At 36.0% G+C, this 19,628-nt stretch overlaps 3 protein-coding genes across 3 annotated transcripts; 1 reads left to right on the top strand and 2 right to left on the bottom strand.

Annotated features, from left to right (window-relative positions):
- Nucleotides 1–67: 67 nt before the first annotated feature.
- LOC110857780 lies at nucleotides 68–2,804 on the bottom strand. Its single transcript, XM_022106393.2, has 4 exons — nucleotides 2,584–2,804; nucleotides 2,397–2,505; nucleotides 1,990–2,161; nucleotides 68–331 (listed from the first exon to the last, which is right to left on the bottom strand). The coding sequence occupies exons 1-4, from the start codon at nucleotides 2,710–2,712 to the stop codon at nucleotides 250–252; spliced, it is 492 nt and encodes a 163-aa protein (XP_021962085.1). The 5' UTR covers nucleotides 2,713–2,804; the 3' UTR covers nucleotides 68–249.
- A 412-nt stretch (nucleotides 2,805–3,216) lies between these two features.
- On the bottom strand, nucleotides 3,217–4,927 carry LOC110857603 (myosin light chain alkali). Its single transcript, XM_022106201.2, has 6 exons — nucleotides 4,768–4,927; nucleotides 4,368–4,508; nucleotides 4,131–4,298; nucleotides 4,010–4,050; nucleotides 3,555–3,600; nucleotides 3,217–3,462 (listed from the first exon to the last, which is right to left on the bottom strand). The coding sequence occupies exons 1-6, from the start codon at nucleotides 4,799–4,801 to the stop codon at nucleotides 3,416–3,418; spliced, it is 477 nt and encodes a 158-aa protein (XP_021961893.1). The 5' UTR covers nucleotides 4,802–4,927; the 3' UTR covers nucleotides 3,217–3,415.
- Nucleotides 4,928–12,485: 7,558 nt separating this feature from the next.
- On the top strand, nucleotides 12,486–19,307 carry LOC110857509. Its single transcript, XM_022106095.2, has 9 exons — nucleotides 12,486–12,724; nucleotides 13,176–13,277; nucleotides 13,345–13,423; nucleotides 13,504–13,692; nucleotides 14,047–14,936; nucleotides 15,172–15,892; nucleotides 16,133–16,644; nucleotides 16,979–17,193; nucleotides 17,661–19,307. The coding sequence occupies exons 4-9, from the start codon at nucleotides 13,509–13,511 to the stop codon at nucleotides 19,093–19,095; spliced, it is 3,957 nt and encodes a 1,318-aa protein (XP_021961787.2). The 5' UTR covers nucleotides 12,486–12,724; nucleotides 13,176–13,277; nucleotides 13,345–13,423; nucleotides 13,504–13,508; the 3' UTR covers nucleotides 19,096–19,307.
- Nucleotides 19,308–19,628: the final 321 nt, after the last annotated feature.

The raw sequence follows: 19,628 nt of genomic DNA, 5'->3' as shown, positions 1-19,628 counted from the left end.
GTGATTTCATTATTATGTGTATGCCCAAGTATGTAATTGTAAGCATGCGCATTTAATAAACAATGTTTTCATTTGGTCGTGCATCTTTATTATTCATGGCTTATACATTTGTTTATTTGCTTATTAATTTACAAATTAAAAGGATGGAGAGAGCTACTACATAAAGGAGGATAATTGGATAAGATCAGAAATAAATCATAAACGAAAAAGCTAATACAAATTATTTATAATTTTGATGTATCCCCTATATTATTGCAAAGTCTTCTCCAGGTTCCACCGTTGACTGGGAGAGTAGCCATCACACGAGGTCCAACTGATCCGTTCACCATTTCTGCAAATTGTTATCAAATTAATTATCACTCATTAGTTACATACTTAAATGTTGTTAAATATTTTTGCAAAAATACAGTCAGGTGCAATCTTTACAGCCACCCTGATTTTCGTTATCAATTCCGGTCACGTCATCAAAAAATTACCAAATTAGGCTATTATGCATAGAACACTATCCTTTATAACTGTCATAAGCCATAAAGTCGAAATACGCGGCACACTGTTTTTTTCGTACTAAATTTAAAAATTACGGGGTGCAAAACTTTACAGCCACCTAGATTCTATTGGAGATTTCCCCTTTGTTTTTTGGTTGGAAAGGAATTTGATGAGTTTGTATTTTTAACTAGTTTAGAACAAGTTTCTAAGCCGATCGGCATGCATTTTGGGATAAATTATTTTTTTCTTAGCATTTATTTCAACATTAGAAGGTAATTATGACCATTTAATTATGAAGCTAATGGAATATGGGGTCTGAAGTCATCTGACACTCTCTAACACCAGATTTAGTAACAAATAGGTCAGAATTGCTACTTTAGCCGAAATCCTCTAGAATTTAGTGAAGATTATGGTACAACAGTGGGGGATGGATGGGTTCTAAGCTGGAAGTACGTGGATGAATCTGAAAATTGACTGCATCGATCAACCAGAGTGCCTGACGAATGCAAATTTCAACTCTCCCACTACAAGTAGATTGCTGGAGAAATTTTTGAACTAACCCCTTCCCTTGAAATCACGAAGGTAAGGCGACAAACCCTCATTAACCACTATGGACGAACTAATGATCTGACGTGCGCTAATGGGTGTACGGTTTCGTCCACCCAGTGTTCTATGAAAATATGAAATACATCTTAATGGACGCCTTCGATGGACTCCTTCCATTTTATCACGATTTTGGTGCGAGCCGACCGGTTTTCAATGGGATAGACCAGTCGTGGTTTATGCAAGGATTTGATTGTCACGGCAATATATTCTACAAGGAACGTGAATCTTTCTCGCAGTACAATGGACTCGGAAAGTGGTAACTAAGTTTGCCAAGATCAAACTGTGGCGAACCAAGCCAGATTTGGCGAAGGAAACTCGTTTTGCAACAATATAGCGCCATATTATTTTCCTCAGAACGACCAAAAAACGTTTCAATGACAATAAAATCCAGCCACGGGGCAGTCTCAGAACGTCGGCAGACCTAAATTCAATCCAAAAGCATTGCGAGGTAGTGTTAAGAAAATCTAAACACAAGTTACGCTCAACCGACGCTGAGAACCACTTGAAACAAGTAATTTTTTGGTGTATGGCGACAGTGTGGAAAAAAGTGTGCTGACATCATGCTAAATAGAATCTGTAGAGTTACCACGAAGAATTGAAGTGTAACGAAGTTCTTGATATCAAATCTAAATGTTGAAATCGGTCACAAATTGATAAACGTATTTAATAGCCTAATTTTCCAGGTGGCTGTAAAGTTTTGCACCACCCATTTTTTGCATTTAGGATGGAAAAAGTAGTGTGCGGTGTATTTCGACTTAATGGCTCCTGTCAAGCATGTAGGATAATCTTACACACATTATAGCCAATTTGGTAATTTATTGATGTCGCGATCAAAATTGATGACGAAATCCAGGGTGGCTGTAAAGATTTGCTCCTGACTGTATTATGAGCACTGACCCATTATTGTTTAAACAAGTTCCGTCATGGTTTTCGAAAGAAACGGTGCCCTCCTCGTGCCACACCAAAGTGACCGATCGCCCTCCCGGGTAGCAAAAGGGGCCTTCTGGATGGAAAGTGAACTCGTTGAGGTAAAAATCACCCCCACTTGTGGAAAATGTTGCCCATGGACCTGCATATTTATAAATACAAATTTGAGCTCAATACATAATAAAAATAATAAAAGGGACCGTCCATATAATACATCTTCGAAAAGGTGGGTGGATGGTTTTACGTTGCCTATTTTACCAGTGGTAAGCTTAATATGGGTAGGATATGGAAGGGGTTTGTGGATGGTCTAAAAATCTATGTGTTTAATGACGTAATACATGAACGTTCCCTTCCTAACTTTAGCTAAAATTTATTACCCAGACTTTGGTAGATCCACGTGGCCGAAACGGCATTCTCCACATAATTCGATGTTACCACGTGGCCTGCCCCCTTACAATGCTGACCGCCACCAAGGGACTTGAGGAGCTGGATGCCATAAAAATTTTGATATGTATATTGGTAAATCATAGTCCAAAAATTTTAATCGAGAATTATGTAATTTACCAATCCACCCTGTACGGATCGAATGATGAACGGGGTCCCTGTAACGAGCTCCTCTCTTATGGATGGTCGTCCAGAAACAAACGCAATACTGGCCAAAATCAATAGAGCAGCGGTCAAGTAAGATGCCATTTTGTATAGTTCGATGTCTCAAATTTTCCAAAATTTAATTATGTACAAGACGAAACTTTGTCAATTTATGAGGTAAGACTTAACATCGGGCCAGAATTTATATCGTGTCCAAGTTATCAATTACATGCATACGTCAAGGGTTTGCGAAACAAGAATTCTGCATTAACGGAATTCCCGATGTTGGACAATAATTGGGCACTTGTACATATACAGATAAGCGACACGTAGCAGAAGATAAAGTTTGAACTTTTAAACATTTTTGCAAGCAGGTGTAATAAATACGTATTTGTATAAAAATACATTTTGTGTCCTGATGCCGTCATTGATGGACACATGTCACAAAAGTTATATGACAGATCCGTACATATCACGACATTAATTGATTCACACTAATTGAACTTACATATATCGCATCAAACGTCATGCACCAATGTCGTAATAAATCTGAGCACAAAATAGCTTCTGTAAAATCATGAATAGAATTTGTGACTTCATTCAGTTGAATTGATTCTTGCAAATTTATTTTATTGTTTATATTTCGGGATATTAAATTTGTGTTCCTTAATATGAACATTAAATGTATTTATTTGGATAATTATTTATGTCTCGCTTGGAAATTAGGATGATTAAGCTATAATTTAGAAAAGAATAAATTTCACTACAAATTTAGGGACAGTGCGAATCTGACTCTTTCCTGAATTGATTACTCTTCCTCTTTAAACGGGCCTGCCTTTAATTTGTCCAAGAAAACTGCATAAAATAAATTTTATTAGAAATTAGATATATTGTACGTAGTTAGCAGGGTAAAATACAGATTCATATGTAAATATTTGGGAAGATACCTTGGTAACGTGTAAATCCGTCCTCATCTGGTGGAACGGCACAATCCTGATGACATAAATATGTATGTATGCAGAAATTAGAAGCCAGTTTTTCTTAAATTACTTGAGTAAACATGCCCAGCATATGTAATTGAGGCAATTCACGCAGTTCATAAGATTAGTATAAGCATTGGAAAACAAGTAAATTCGAAAACTTGCAATCTATCACACAATTTTACAAAAATCAATATTTCCAAGTGAAAGTGCCTTACAATTTTTGTAAACTTGCTCACGTCAAAAGCATTTTTATAAGTATTGTGTAAAAGTTTGTAAAATTATTTTACTTATCTTAAGAATTTTATGTACAAGCGGCCAATACGTTAATTGCTTCGTTATGAAAAAAAATTGGTAATTTTACACGACTCGTACAGTGTTAAATGAATACATACAATGTACATATATATGACACATAAAACCTTAATGATTTCGTTGACTTCGTCCATTTCCAGTTTCTCTCCTGCAAATTACATAATTAATTCTCGACTTTATTATTACGTACAGTTCAGAAAATTTGTCATTTACAAATATTTGAAATACCCATGGCGAGAAGGATATGTCTCAATTCGTCAAAGATCATGGTCCCATCCTCTGATTTATCATAAAGTTTGAGACATTCCTTAAAATCGTCAAAATTTCCCACATCTGTATCCTTCTTGGCTTGAGAGTAAATTGCCAAAAATTCCTCAATCGTGAATTTCTTTTGTCCTTCATTTTTAGCAAAAATATTTCAAAATTGAATTAAACTAATTTGTACAATTTGCAATAAATATGTACCCTTTTTCTTCTCTCCACCCAATTTCTCCACAGTTTTCAGAGTCGGGACGAGACTTAAGGCACGGAGAACGCTGCCCAAATCGAACGCGTCAACGGTATCCTTCCCCTCAAAGTCATAAATTGAGAAGGCAAATTTCGCCCCTGAAAAAAATACAAAAATTCTCAAAATTTACAATTTATACAACTCATGATTTGTCCTTTTCGAAAAATAAATCCACTCTGAATTCAATATTAAGCAAACTGTACTAAATCCAGACTAAACTTTATTCTTCATCAAGTTAACGTTACTCTGGATTCAGTATAGTTAGCTTAATATGTATAAAATTCAGAGCGCATATATTTTTAAAAGGGTAACATTATTTTTAAGAGTGTACATAATTTAAAAAAATTAAAAGAATACTTTCAATATCCCGAGCGCTAAGATCCGATGCCATTATTTTCTTTTATGCAAAACTGCCTGGACAGAGATGTCTTTCTCCCGTAAATGAGCAGACCCAACTAGCCAAAATTAGATTGGTGGGGGTGCTTCATAAGTGCTTATTTTAGCTTAAGGAAATATGACAGAAAGAAAATATTATTGTAGTATTCATTAGTTATGTATGCAGGCATTTGCGTCATTCATACATGTCGAGTTATGCACGTAAATACATATTTTTTCGCATCCTTGTTGGCTTCGGGGGTAAAATAAATGTCAGAGTGGGAGTGAAATGATGCTATGTTATGAAATGATGAAAAAATGCGTCGGTGTCTGTGTGTTGATGTTGTGTAAAAAAAAGTATGATCCAGTTATTGACTGAATTGAGTTTGTTATGGTTCAGCAATGTTCTGGATCAAGTTGGGTGATAATCTGTAAAATGTTCGAGAGTGGTGTGTGGCGTGCTTTTGGGTAATGTTGTGGTTGGCTCGGAAGGAAAGTGGAAAGTGTGCGATTTCGGTGTGTGTATTTATGAGAAATCGGAAATGTGTAAACTTGTTTTATGTTTATTTATCGGTATACACGCAAACTTACCTATGTTTTGTATATCAGAATTTTTCACGCGAAACGGCTGGTTCTTTGCTTACAATGGGAGCGCAAACCATGTTCATCCGAGATTATTTTTTGACCGGGTTAGTTTGGAAGAGCAAGTCTCTAGAAACAACATTTGGTTCACCACTTGCGCAGATGCGCAAAATTCAGCAAGTTATGGGCGCCACAAGTTCGCAAAAAGTGGTCGAGAGTGAGCGCTCGCGCTGGACCTTGCATCAAAAATCATGCGTTTTTGCGAACTTGAGGAGCCCATAACGTGCTGAAATTTTCGCATCTGCCCAAGTGCCAAGCCAAATGTTCTTTCTAAAGACTTGCTCTTCCAAACTAACCTGGTCAAAAAATAATCTGGGCTGAACATGGTTTGCGCCTCCATTGTTAGTATTAATTTACTAATTAACTTGAATTGCTTGAATTCAACTGCAAAGTATATATATCAAATGGTAGTGTTTCTTCAACTAAATTTCTAAGTGGAAGTCAAGTTTCTTTTCTCCGTTTTTGCTAAACATATCACATGAAAAATCCGTCCTGAGAACATATCTGCATAAATGCACTGTGTATTTTGGGTATAAAAAAGAGTGAAAATGTTCGCGGATGAAGTTTATATTCACAATGAACGCAACCATAAATACTTTCACTTTTTCGTGAAAATAAAAATAATTAGATATTAAAATGTATGGGATCAACTCATTAAATATCTATTTACTTATTACAAGGCTGCACACTATTTTTATCTGAGAGTATGAACACACACACATCACAATCTAATTCTTGTCCGGATTGTACATACAATGAACAAATCGTTTTACTATTTTCCGAATCCGATTTACCACTTTCGTACATACGTAAAACATTGCTAAATAAATATCAACTTGCGAATTAATTTCGTTTCGTTTCACAAACGTATATACGTACATACATCCATTCAACATTTCGCGAGAATAATGCAGCTTAAAAATTATTTTATTCTTTAACTCACCATCAGGCGAAGAGGAAAAATGAATTATTTCAACATGTACGTAGGTACAAATAACGAATGCAGTAAAATTTTTATGTACCTCATTTGTAGTACACTTTCCTGCCAACGGATTATATTGATGTATAAATCTAATTTGCAAATAAATTTAATTTAATTAATACGGCTTGGATTAGGTATATGTATTTACGTGTGTATGCACATAAATACATACGCAGTAGATAAATGACACGACCATGTATTTGCTAACCTCAGAGAAGAAGAGAAATTGAATTTTACAATTTATTACAAAGACCGAAATCGAGTAAGCTGGCATCTTTATCTTCACTGGCCTGAAGCAAGCACTACAACTTAGCACAAACCATGGGCATAAACTTATTTACATATTTATGTATACACACATAAATAAGTTTAAATACACGCCTAGTACACCAGTATTAAATTAACACCAAGTGGTATTCATACAAATAGGGTGTGTACAACAATTATTGGACCAATGGAATTTTTTTGTTATTTCTTCGCTCATGTTACATATCTGGAATGTTCTGACGTTTGGAATGTTTCTGGAGATTATCACCCTACATGATCCCGTCATGTTTGAATTTAATCCATCAGTTATTTCTGGCGATATGGTGAAATGAGTGACAATGGCAGTCCAAAAGACATTTCTCTTTGTCATTCAGTATGTGAAAGAGACGAAAGGGGCCGTGCAGAAAGCATGTGATCGATTTGAGGGGGTGGGGGTCAAGGCATCTTATCCTTCCCATGTAAATTTTAACATGAGGAATATAGGTTACACAGGGACAGTAGGGTCAAAATTCCCCTAAACTGGACAGCATGCTTTATGCACGAACCCAAAGATCATATTCATGAGCGTTCTTCGTGTCATGAATGTATACAATTTTCTAATTAAATAACCAACTTAAATTATGTACGTAACTGATTGAAATAATTACATTATGATGCGAATTGTAAACGCCATTTTTGATGTGAAACTTAGCATTGATTTGCAAAATTATTAATGCATATATGAAATATATATACATACATACGCACTCACGAAGAAATTTCTAAGAAATATATATATGCCTGTCGTAAATGGAATTAAATATTCTTTAAAAACATAAATGTGACCTGTTCATTCACATAAGATTACATATTTATGGAAGCACAAAACGAGGTATTATTGGCAGATGAAAAATGACCGTGTTTTATAAAAACAGTGCATTAAAATCATCAATTTTATCGTAATTGTTTCATAATTTTATTTAGAATTCAATCCACACTGTGGATGCAGAGAGAAAGAAATTTACAGATGTCCAGGATATTTTCTGTTTGAAATGATGCACTCCGAATGGGACTTGTTTGGGGGATATGGCAAATTGCGATGGGTAAATTAAGCCCTTAGATATCGCCAGTAGGACATTCGTCCCCTATGCATCCGCTGCACCCCGCTCGCTTTCCCCACTTGTTGCCATCCGACAGACAGAGTGAGTCTCCGCAGTCTTGTGTTCCCTTGGCCACCACAGCCACGCCCACGGTCCCATTACATCTATAAAGCACGCGATCCCTACCAAAGGATAAGGTCAACCAGTTTAAAGATTTGACATGACGAGCGAATGAATTGTTTTATGGCGGCTTACCTGCAGCTGGTCCCACCCATCTCTTTGTTCAGCTTCCCCCCCGAAGATTGACGTGGCTGCCTCGACCTTAGGCTTACACTTGCATGGACTGTCCTCCAAAACGGCGAAGGTGACCAGTGATGACGCCATAACCACGAGCATGAATGTGGTGGAGAGATTCATAACTTTTCCAATCGTATTCTCGAGCGGGTTAATTACGCGGAAATTCTGAGTTCTTACAAAATAATTTTTATGCGAGTTTAAAGCTGCAAATTTCCAAACTTACGAACCACTTCCTTAGTGCTACAGAGAGAAATGAGTGATGTAAATGGTGAGCATATTCATTCAAGCATTTAGGTTTTTTGCATTTTATGGGTCTATTGTTTTACATAAATTCAAGTGCGTCAGCCAAACGCGAATTGGAAAAGCTAAAATCTATTGTTTAAGCAAGGATGCTGCCATTCCAGACATTTTACGATTATTTTTTACGTCACTAATGGCCTTATTTTCGCCAGAACCCCTACCAGGACCACCCCAAAATCAAGTTTTCAGACAGACAAGAGTTTATGCATGTAATTATGCATGTCAAAAGAGAAATTTGTATGCAAATGAATTTCTGAAATCGCAGAATTTACTAAAATGATAGGAATATTCCTCCTGTAATTACAATTTTTTATGATATTAAGAACTGTTGTGCAAACTTTGCTAAAAAATGGGATGGCCGAATTGATTTATTAATTAACGAAAGGAACCAACATTCTTCATAAATTTTCATTTTTGTTGCCTCTCTGATGAAGATAAAATACGTTTGGAAGCTGAACAAAGAGATGGGTGGGACCAGCTGCAGGTAAGCCGCCATAAAACAATTCATTCGCTCGTCATGTCAAATCTTTAAACTGGTTGACCTTATCCTTTGGTAGGGATCGCGTGCTTTATAGATGTAATGGGACCGTGGGCGTGGCTGTGGTGGCCAAGGGAACACAAGACTGCGGAGACTCACTCTGTCTGTCGGATGGCAACAAGTGGGGAAAGCGAGCGGGGTGCAGCGGATGCATAGGGGACGAATGTCCTACTGGCGATATCTAAGGGCTTAATTTACCCATCGCAATTTGCCATATCCCCCAAACAAGTCCCATTCGGAGTGCATCATTTCAAACAGAAAATATCCTGGACATCTGTAAATTTCTTACTCTCTGCATCCACAGTGTGGATTGAATTCTAAATAAAACTATGAAACAATTACGATAAAATTGATGATTTTAATGCACTGTTTTTATAAAACACGGTCATTTTTCATCTGCCAATAACACCTCGTTTTGTGCTTCCATAAATATATAATCTTATGTGAATGAACAGTTCACATTTATGTTTTTGAAGAATATTTAATTCCATTTACGACAGGCATATATATATTTCTTAGAAATTCCCTCGTGCGTGCGTATGTATGTATATATATTTCATATATGCATTAATAATTTTGCAAAACAATGCTAAGTTTCACATCAAAAGTGGCGTTTACAATTCGCATCATAATGTAATTATTTCAATCAGTTACATAATTTAAGTTGGTTATTTAATTAGAAAATTGTATACATTCATTGCACGAAGAACGCTCATGAATATGATCTTTGGGGTCGTGCATAAAGCATGCCGTCCATTTTCGGGGAATTTTGACCCTACCATCCCTGTGTAACCTATACTCCCATTGTTAAAATTTAGCGTAGGAAGGTTAAGATGCCGTGACCCCCACCCCCCTCAAATCGATCTCATGCTTTCTGCACGGTCCCTTTCTTCTCTCTTACAGAAGAATAATGAAGAATGTTAGTTGTTTTCGTAATTAATGAATCATTGCGTAAATTTGCGAAAAGTTTACAGGGATAATTTTTTGAAAAATTTCATGGGGTACGAAAATTGAACTCCTTGTCATGATTTTTGCCAATATAGATTGGGTCAATAACTTCACATGATGTCGAAAATAGGTCACGGACAAAAAGTCGGTAGAGCGCCCAAAATCGGTTTCTACCGCAGAAACCTAGAAAACCAATAATGAGAGATCCACTATTGAAACTGTCCAATTTAGCAGATGAGATGGGTTTTCCAAAACGTATAAGTTGTATGCGGAGAGTATGCATAATCACATTTTACATTAAAAACCTATCATCAGTACAGCTTTGCTAAGCTAGAACCAGGATTGATTTGTAAAACCATATTTGTCGCTAGTTTCCATAAAATCATGTGTAATGCTACTGTTGTTCACTAATTCTTGCACTAACTAACGTCAATTCTTCGGTTGCAATACGTAGCACCAAATTCTAAAACAATTTACTGCTCTTGACCGTCTCCTAAACTATGATGTGGGTGCCCTTCTGATTACTTTTTTTCATAATTAACTTGAAAATATTTTAGAAAGCACTGGGGATCTCGGTATCAAATTTCAGTTTTTCATATTAATTTTTGAAAATCAGTGGCGGTCACCTCATAGGGTCCCTCCAAATGAAAGTTTCCTAATTTTAATTCGTAATCTTCTATTAGGACCCATTTACATCCTCTGTATTAAATTTCAGCTCGATATGGTGATTTTCAAAAATCGGTGGGGGTCACCCTATAGGGTCCCTCCAGAAACAAATTTTTCCAATTTCAATGTATATTCTTCTATTAGGACCCATTTACATTCTTTGTACCAAATTTCAGCTTTCTACTATAATTTTGAAATTTTGGTGCATGATACCCCACTCACTCCGATGACCCCCAACGGTCAACCACTAGACCGATGTCGCCCATCTTCGAACTCGAGTTGTGTATTTGCATAGTCTAGATGTATGGAAAATTTCAAGTCGATCGGATAAGTTTAAAGAGAGTTATCGTCGGACATACAGACAGACAGACAACAAGGGTACATAAGCCCTGGTTCGGGCTAAAAACAATATGAGGGTACATATTCTTGAAAAATGAGACAATCTCAGTGTGGTTCATTTTTACTGGCAGGGTTCCTAAAACTCACTTTAAATAAATTCCACACATTCTGTAAATAACTGCATTAATCCTCCTTATAAAAACGATTGGAATGTAGGCATGCGTATGAAAATATAGGTTTGAAAAATTTAAAGCAAAACAAGTCCCAAAACAAATTTTGTACTAAATATTTATCTATTTAAAGACACCGTTTGTGAACCCTGCAGGAATATTGAGACTAGTGGTCTCAACGGTTCTCGGTTCTCATAGAACCGAACCGGAACCGATGGCTCGGTTCGGTTCCGGTTTATACGGAGAACCGAACCGAACCGAAACTTTTATTACCGGTTCGGTTCCGGTTCCAAGTCTTTGAGAACCGAACCGAACCGGCCGGTTCGGGTTGAACCGAACTTTATACATAAATACATTATCGAAGTTAATCATATTTTCGAAAAAGTTTTACGAATTTCCCGAAATACACATAGTTTCCAAAATGAAATTTTGACATGGCCACACCCCCAAAGTTCCCGAAATGAAACTTTGACTTGGTCACACCCCCAATGTTTCCAAAACCAAATTTTGACTTGATGACACGCCCAAAGTTCCCAAAATTAAACTTTTATTTGGTCACACCCCCAATGTTTCCAAAACGAAATTTTGACCTGGTTACATTCCCAATGTGTCCAAAACCAAATTTTGACTTGATGATACCTCCAAAGTTTCCAAAATGAAATTTTCACCCCCAAAGTTTCCTAAACGAAATTTTTACCCCCAAAAGTTTCTAAAATGAAATCTTTACTTGGTCACACCCCAAAGTTTCCAAAATGAAATTTTGACTTGGTTACACCCCCAATGTTTCCAAAATGAAATTTTTACTTGGTCACACCCCAAATGTTTCCAAAATGAAATTTTGACTTGGTTACACCCCAATGTTTCGAAAATGAAATTTTTACTTGGTCACACCCCAAATGTTTCCAAAATGAAATTTTGACTTGGTTACACCCCCAATGTTTCCAAAATGAAATTTTTACTTGGTCACACCCCAAATGTTTCCAAAATGAAATTTTGACTTGGTTACACCCCCAATGTTTCGAAAATGAAATTTTTACTTGGTCACACCCCAAATGTTTCCAAAATGAAATTTTGACTTGGTTACACTCCCAATGTTTCCAAAATGAGATTTTGACTTGGTTGCACCCCAAACTTGGAATTGTTTTCTAACTTCAATAATACATGCATAAGTGGTTTTGCTGTTGACATGTATTAGAATTTGCTTGTTTAAATACAGATAAGTTATTGGCTTATATGTGAAATTTCATCAGAAACATGTCAATTAGCATTGTTTGTTGTTTATTGCATATTAATAACACTACCGGTTTGACCCGAACCGCCGGTTCGGTCACGGTTTGGTCCGGTTCCGGTTCGGTTCCAACTAAAAAAAGTTCGGTTCTGTTTCGGTTCTTCAATTCTGGTTCTCGGTTCTAAACCGGTTCTTCCAAGAACCGAACCGAACCGCACCGTTGAGACCACTAATTGAGACACTGACGAAGCGGCAGGTCTCTCTTCACTATTTCTCTTCCACATGTTCATGAAACACAAAATAATACGAAATTTATTTTCAACTTTCTACAAGTCATCCAAATTTTCGACTTTATTCGCAAACTTGACTATCCATAAAATTAATTTTAGGAACGATACATTTTATGAAATTACTTAACCGAACCAATTCATCAGTTGCAGTGCAATATTTAAAGTAAATCTAGTCCAGGATTCGTTTTTTACAGTAAGTTACTCAATTTTTATGCATTTCTTGTTTTTCTTTTTATTGTAAGTAATTTTAAAAGCATCAGAATAATTTATTTGTTAAATAGATACTCTCAAAAATGTGAAAACTTTGAATAATCCGTACGAGTAAACTTTATATGGTTCTACAACAATGGTGTAATTTTATTGCATATGTAACTTCCGAAATCGGGAAATATTTGTTTTAACTGGGAGGGTTTGATTTGTTCAAGTAATTTGTGACAATAATCAGATTTATAATTAGTACAACATATTATTTATTGCTCTTCATGCCAATTTTATTAGATAACATGTGGAAAATACGTATGTATGATGTTTTTAGTACTTTCCATTCTTTATGGAAGGTTACATATTGCATTTTGAAGTGAATCAGTTTAAACCTTGCAATTGTATGCTATTCAAATAAATAAATTCCTTATCTATATTTTCAGATATTTAAACAATATCGCCATCATACATAACTGCGAAACAAATATATGTGCAGGATACTGAACACTCGCATCAAAACGGAATAATATGTTCACCAATTATTCGTACGTAAATTCAAGTATATTAAATACAAGACATAACTTATGTATGTACTTACATTTTTATTTCCAGATCTGCCACCTGACAAATATACTGTTAATCCTCATTGTTACTTCACTTTTAAGAGAAAATCCGATCAGAAGTGAAAAATGTATGAAAAACTCTAATTTTGTAATCTTTTTGCATGTATAATACTGACATTTCCTTGATGGCTTTGGCTTTAATTTTTAGACGATATGGCAGAAGCGCTGGAAAGGAATAAAGTACATTCGAACGTGTATTATCTCGGCCACTTCAACTCAGCCTTTATTAAGCAATTTGAACTGGCTGTAAAAGATTATGAAAAATCAATTCAGCCTGGTAGAGAAACTCATGCAAAGAAAAGTACGTTTGTCCATGGAGGCGGAACAGGCATTGGAGGTAATAATTTGTGAAATTGGATATTTTTGACATTGAAATTGTCCTTTCTAAATTGTCAACTCACTTTTTTAAGATTAATTGTGTAGCATTATTTTTCAGTATCCATTTGTTATCACTTCAACAATTGAACCAACGCCACAAGCACTTTTCTGAATTTGTAAAAATAACAACTAATTTTCCCAAAAATCTATGCGATATATAATTTTTCCGTCTTTTTCTATGCATATCTTGATAATGAATTGGATGTAGCATTCGCAATATAGACAAATCTTTTTGCTCGTTTTTGTACTAAAGATTGCGTCTAAATTCAAAATTGGATGCAAAATAATTTTATTTTTGTACAAATTTTTACAGGAGTTTTGGGTGGAATACTTGGCCTATATTTTGAAGTAAAAGGCCTCGCCGGACCTGCCGCAACGGGTGGCAGCATGGCAGGAAATTATTTCCATAACAAATTTCAATTTCGTGAAAAAGCGAAGAAAATAGTCGCCACACTTCAAAATTCGGATTCCAGTAAAGAAACATTTTACGACGTGAAACAACAACGCCAAAATCTGTACAAAATCCTAGTCCAAGGTGCTACTGAAGTCTTTGTAGCGTTCGAAGAAATATTTATGGCAGTGGCACAACACGATTTGCGTGACTTGGACAAAATCGCGCATGACGCAGTTGGTCGCATTTTTAATTATCTGAGTCACTCTGATTTGCAAGAATTTTCATCTGAATCAATCTGGAGAGGTGTTTTAGAAGGGGAATCAAAATTAAGTACGCTTGGAAAAGCTACACAATCAAAAACGAGGGGGCATAAAATCTATTTTGTCAAAAATGGTGCAGATGAGGACGACACAAAAATGGAATCTAATAAGAAAACTAGCTTTCTCCAAAAGCTACCATTACCAAAGTTACCAAAGTTGAAGCTCAGCAAAGCTTCGAAGATGGTCACTCAGAAACTTTATTCTCAACCAAAACTCCCCCGAAATAAGAGTGCAGTTAAAATTAATTCCTGTGACATGTTTAACTTTTCCGGCGTTTTATTTCCCATTGAAAATAATCCTTTTAAAAAGTTTACTCTTTATGCTAAAGATAGCGACAAACTTAACTTGTATGGATACCGTCTCTCGTTTGAGGGAGAAAGTAGTGAATATTTGGAACGGTTAGGGTACAAGTCACTGGATGACATACGCGACGATAAATATGAAGAGAACAGAATTAATGAGAATCAATTAGACGAAGCAAATGAGAAGGTTAGACATGAAAACATATACACTCTTAGAAATCTAGTCTTAAAATAATACCAAGCGGTATTCATGTTTTAATCTACCAAAGTGGTATTGATAAGTAATATCGTGCAATAATAGCTCAATATTATCATAATCTTGCTATACCGGTAGTAAATTTTTGCGCAACGGTATAATTTTAATACCAACCGGTACTAACTTTAATACCGAGAAAATATAAATATTTATCAAATTTGTGCAGATTCTCAAAGATCTGGAAGAAGACTGGAAAAAATTGCAGAATGATATTTCTACTGTCCACCAAGAAGTGCAGAATGTGGGGAACATACTTTACGACAAAGTTGAGAACATAGCTCAGATCATTCAACAACCCAAGATTAAAGAGGAAATCCCCTTTTTACCTTATCCAAAACCTGATAAAAATTTCACTGGCAGAATTCGGCTTATGGGCGATGTTATCAAGTGTTTCACATCATGGGACAAAAAATCTAATCAGCAGATTGGATTCCCACTCGTCGATCTCCACGGTCTCGGAGGTCATGGAAAAACACAAACTGCACAAAGTATCGCAGCCCGTTGCATTAAAGATGACCTTTTTAATGGCGTGATCTGGATTGACGCCGAAACACAATCTGGAATCATGGACAAAATCAAGAGGGAATTAGAACATCAAGAAATTCAAAACGTGCCTGAAAATGATGGGATACTACTTGCTAATAAACTTTACGATTTCATAATTTCCAAAAGTCCACAAAAAATTCTAGTCATATTCGACAACGTGGAAGGATTTGAAGAAGTAGAGAGCTATTTACCGTTCAACAAAAATGTGGATAATATTGCCGTATTAATCACATCCGTGGAGAAGATTATAGTTCCAACTGGAATGGGAGAAATTGACACTTTCAAGGTGGACATTTTTGAAAAAGATGAAGCTAATGAGTTGGTAGTTAAAGTACTGAATGGTAAATATTACCACGCATAATCGAACCACGCATAATCGAAATACGTAGAACTAATAAATACTTACATCTACGTAAATTTCAGTAGATGGAAGTATTTATTTCGAAGCAACGTGAATACCCAGTGGGTATTACCCACATCAACTTAACTGTGTTTTTCGTAAAACTTGTAACTAAAAATTTAATTCCTAATTATTATAAATTTTGTAGTATTTGATTGATTGCATTTGTACATAATTTCAGTTGGCGAAACGGAACCTGATATTTCCCTACTTGTCTCGGAGTCTGGACGAATACCAGTAATTCTTTGCATCATGACAGGAACCATTGTCAGCGTTCGGAACCTAGGACGCTCTTCATATTCTATAACGCAGTTTCTAAAAGAAATGAAGGACAAATCAAAAATACTCAGATACCCAACCGATCCCAATACCAAAGATGATCTCAGAATGCAATACAAGAAAAGTTTGTACACCTGTGTCAAAATTGCTTTGGAAAAATTGCAAGAATCCAACCATTTGTACGCCCCACTCGCAATTCATTTTATTGAAAGATGTCCGTACTTCTACAATCTTTGTCCCATTGATTATTTCCTCAAACATGTCACTACTATCAAACGGGATATGAAGGAAATTTCAAAAGCATCCTTGATCCCTCTCAAACCAATTGAGGTGCTTAAAAATGCAATCCGGCTCGTTTCATCATTCTCTTTAATTAACTACAAATCTGAAAAATATTCGGAATTTGGGTTTGAGGTATTTTACATGTTTATTTATCTTTATATATATATCACCGTATACAGGGTGATGTAATTGTCACGCTACAATGGAAAAACTTGCATATTTCCATATTAGTTACCGAAATTTTGTCTCTGAAATTCAATGTAAGAATTTTGTTATCATTTTTCCATCAGTTTTGATAATAATTGATAAAAATCTCAAATCTTGCGACTAATGGAGATTGAGGGGCTTTTCCCATCATTGTAGCGTGACATTAAACAACCCTGTACATACATCGAGCTAGTTCAACCGAAATGTGGTACGTTATCTTGCACAAATTATAAACCATTTATCTATTCGATTATTTTAGGTGGAAATGCATCGTCTGGTCCAGAGCACGATAAGATTAATACAAGAGGACGAAAATCTAGAGCACGACATATTAGACGACCTACTCGGCTGTGAGGATTATCCAAAATCTAAATTTAGCGACGTCAAACTGGATAAGACTGACGAAGCCTTTTTTCACTCCGGTTCAATTGCCATTCTTTGGTCACACACGATACATTATGAAGATCTAATTAGGTTCGTTAACTTTTTCAAATGTAACTGAAATGGAGGTCTAATTGTAATCAATTAAAAATATTTTTTACCAATGCTAACTCTGTAGGTATTCCAGCGTATGCTCTCAGATTTTGACCCCACTAGTGTCAATCGATCTCAAATTCAGTATGCAAAAGGCACGATCTTCCAATGCTCAAGTTTTGCAGAAATTTTTGCATCCGAAGAGGAAAAAATCCATATTTAGTAAATTTGGAAACTGCAAAATTTTGCAGCTTTACCGCGCATTTTCTCCTCTAGGGATGCAAATATCTCGCCAAACCTGCGCATTAGCAGGCTCTTTCTCAAACTTCTTACTAATCAAATTTGTGATAGAAGTTTGGCCAAAATTTGAAAGCTTACGCTGGGACCCCTCCACAGTGAGCTTGAAAAACGTTTTTAATAGTTAGTAAGTAATACTGAGTTTTCATTAATTTATTATGTCTCACCAGAAAATACTTCATGGAGCAAGCATCCCTAAAAAAGATGATTGACTGTGGGTTCTTCAACGAGGTCAGAAAAATCATCCAAGTACTCGGAGAAGAAAATGCAGTCAAGAGAATGCTTCAGTTTGAACCTGATCAAGCCGTTTCCAGAGTAGTAACTCGAAATGCATTCCAATCAGCTTTAAAAAATGACTTTAACGGACTAGGACTACATTTTATACGAATACTTCAAGATTGGCGAAGTGATATTTGCGACACGCTTTGGACAGCGGGGATAACAAGCACTCTAAAATTTTGCACAGAAAGCTTGAACCCAGACGTGGTGACCGTTTTGGTGGAGAAATTCGCCTTAGACGCCGACTTTTTATCAAGCAAGATTGGCAACGATACTCTACTCGTGCACGCCATACTTTGCGGTAAACTGCACGTTGCAAAACATTTATTAGACAAAAATGCAAATCCATGTGTCAAAGGGTATCATGGATACACTCCCTTGCACGTTTTGGCATGTCGATGGGAGAAAGGAAAAGCGGGAACATGGAATCTCCTGGCAGCCCAAATTGTTTCAAAATACCCGACACTGATCTACGAAAAAGATGACAATGGAACATTACCTTTCATGATAGCGGCTGAATCTGGATATAAAAGTGCCTTAAATTTTCTTCTCAGCAATATGGAAGATCCGACGTCTCAAATTGATTGTTGTGATAAAAAGGGGAACATTGCGATGATGCTGGCCATTCAAAATATTGGGTACAAATCAATGTCAGGCGTCGTCCAGGTTTTAATGCAGTACGGAGCAGATATTCATTACAGAAACCCTAACAACTTATGGAATGCGTGGCATTACGCATTTAGTTCTGAGTTTGGTTACAAGAAAAGCAAGAAATCGAGATTTTACAATGTTCTCAAGATTCTAGTAGAAAACAATGTTTCGCCAGATATTCCAAATGAGAATGGTGACACATTTTTCCATTCGATGTTGAAGAAGAATGATAAGCTTCGTTTTGTCAAAAAATCCAACATTACAGAACTCTTGGAGTTTATAGCTTCAAATAACTTGTGCGCAATATTTGATTGCAAAAATGGAGACGATCTGACGGTTTTGGAGTTGGCTGAGAGCCTGAAGATTTCTGGAAGTTGTAGAGAGGAGAGCGATTATTCGGAAGACGCGATGTCCTGGGTGGATGAGAATAGTGGAAATTCCAGTGACGAATATTGTCAAATCGATGATAATAATTTACTTGAAGACGGGGTCAGGTCACTTACCGTGTCTGAAGAGATTTCTGAGGACGACGTGCCAAATAATGATAAATTGGGATGGATGGAGGATGAAGACGGTAACTTAATTTGCATTAATGATTTTATACGCGACGCCTTTGAAAATTTCGTCAATCTAGACGTTGTTATTGATTTCATTAAGAATTTAAAAAGTGAATGAGCTTACTGTGAAATGAAATTTATTGTGCCAAAGAAAACTAAATGTATGTAATTAAAATGTGTTTAGCCGGTGCTGTTTCATACTATTTTACTTGATTTCTTAACTATCTAAATAGTCATATTATAACTTATTTATGTATTATGTGAGGTTTCACTGTGTCGAATTGTGTCATTTTGCTGTTCTCCACACATTAAAAAAATTGTAAAATATTACCGTTATTTTGTATGCAATTTATAATTCAAATGGAGACGTGTGCGATAAATTAAATATAACCTTAGGACAGGACTAAACTTATGTATTTCTACGCTTCATCCATCATTTAACCATTCAGGCTATTTCATATTGTAACAAGACGACACTACTTTCCATTAGGGACCCTTCATAAATTATGTCACGCGGGATGGCGTAGGGAGGCTCCAATGATATCGTGCCAATGTGACATATGTATGTGAAAGGAGGAGGGGTATAGAAATTCTAGATTTTTGACATAATTTATGGATGTCCCCTTAATTCATTTGACAATTTTATTCCAA

The sequence above is a fragment of the Folsomia candida genome, unplaced genomic scaffold, assembly GCF_002217175.1.
Source record: "Folsomia candida strain VU population unplaced genomic scaffold, ASM221717v1 Fcan01_Sc019, whole genome shotgun sequence".
Lineage (NCBI taxonomy): Eukaryota > Metazoa > Arthropoda > Collembola > Entomobryomorpha > Isotomidae > Folsomia > Folsomia candida.
The sequence above is the reverse complement of the archived record's forward strand: the minus strand, read 5'-3'. Positions and strand labels throughout refer to the sequence as shown.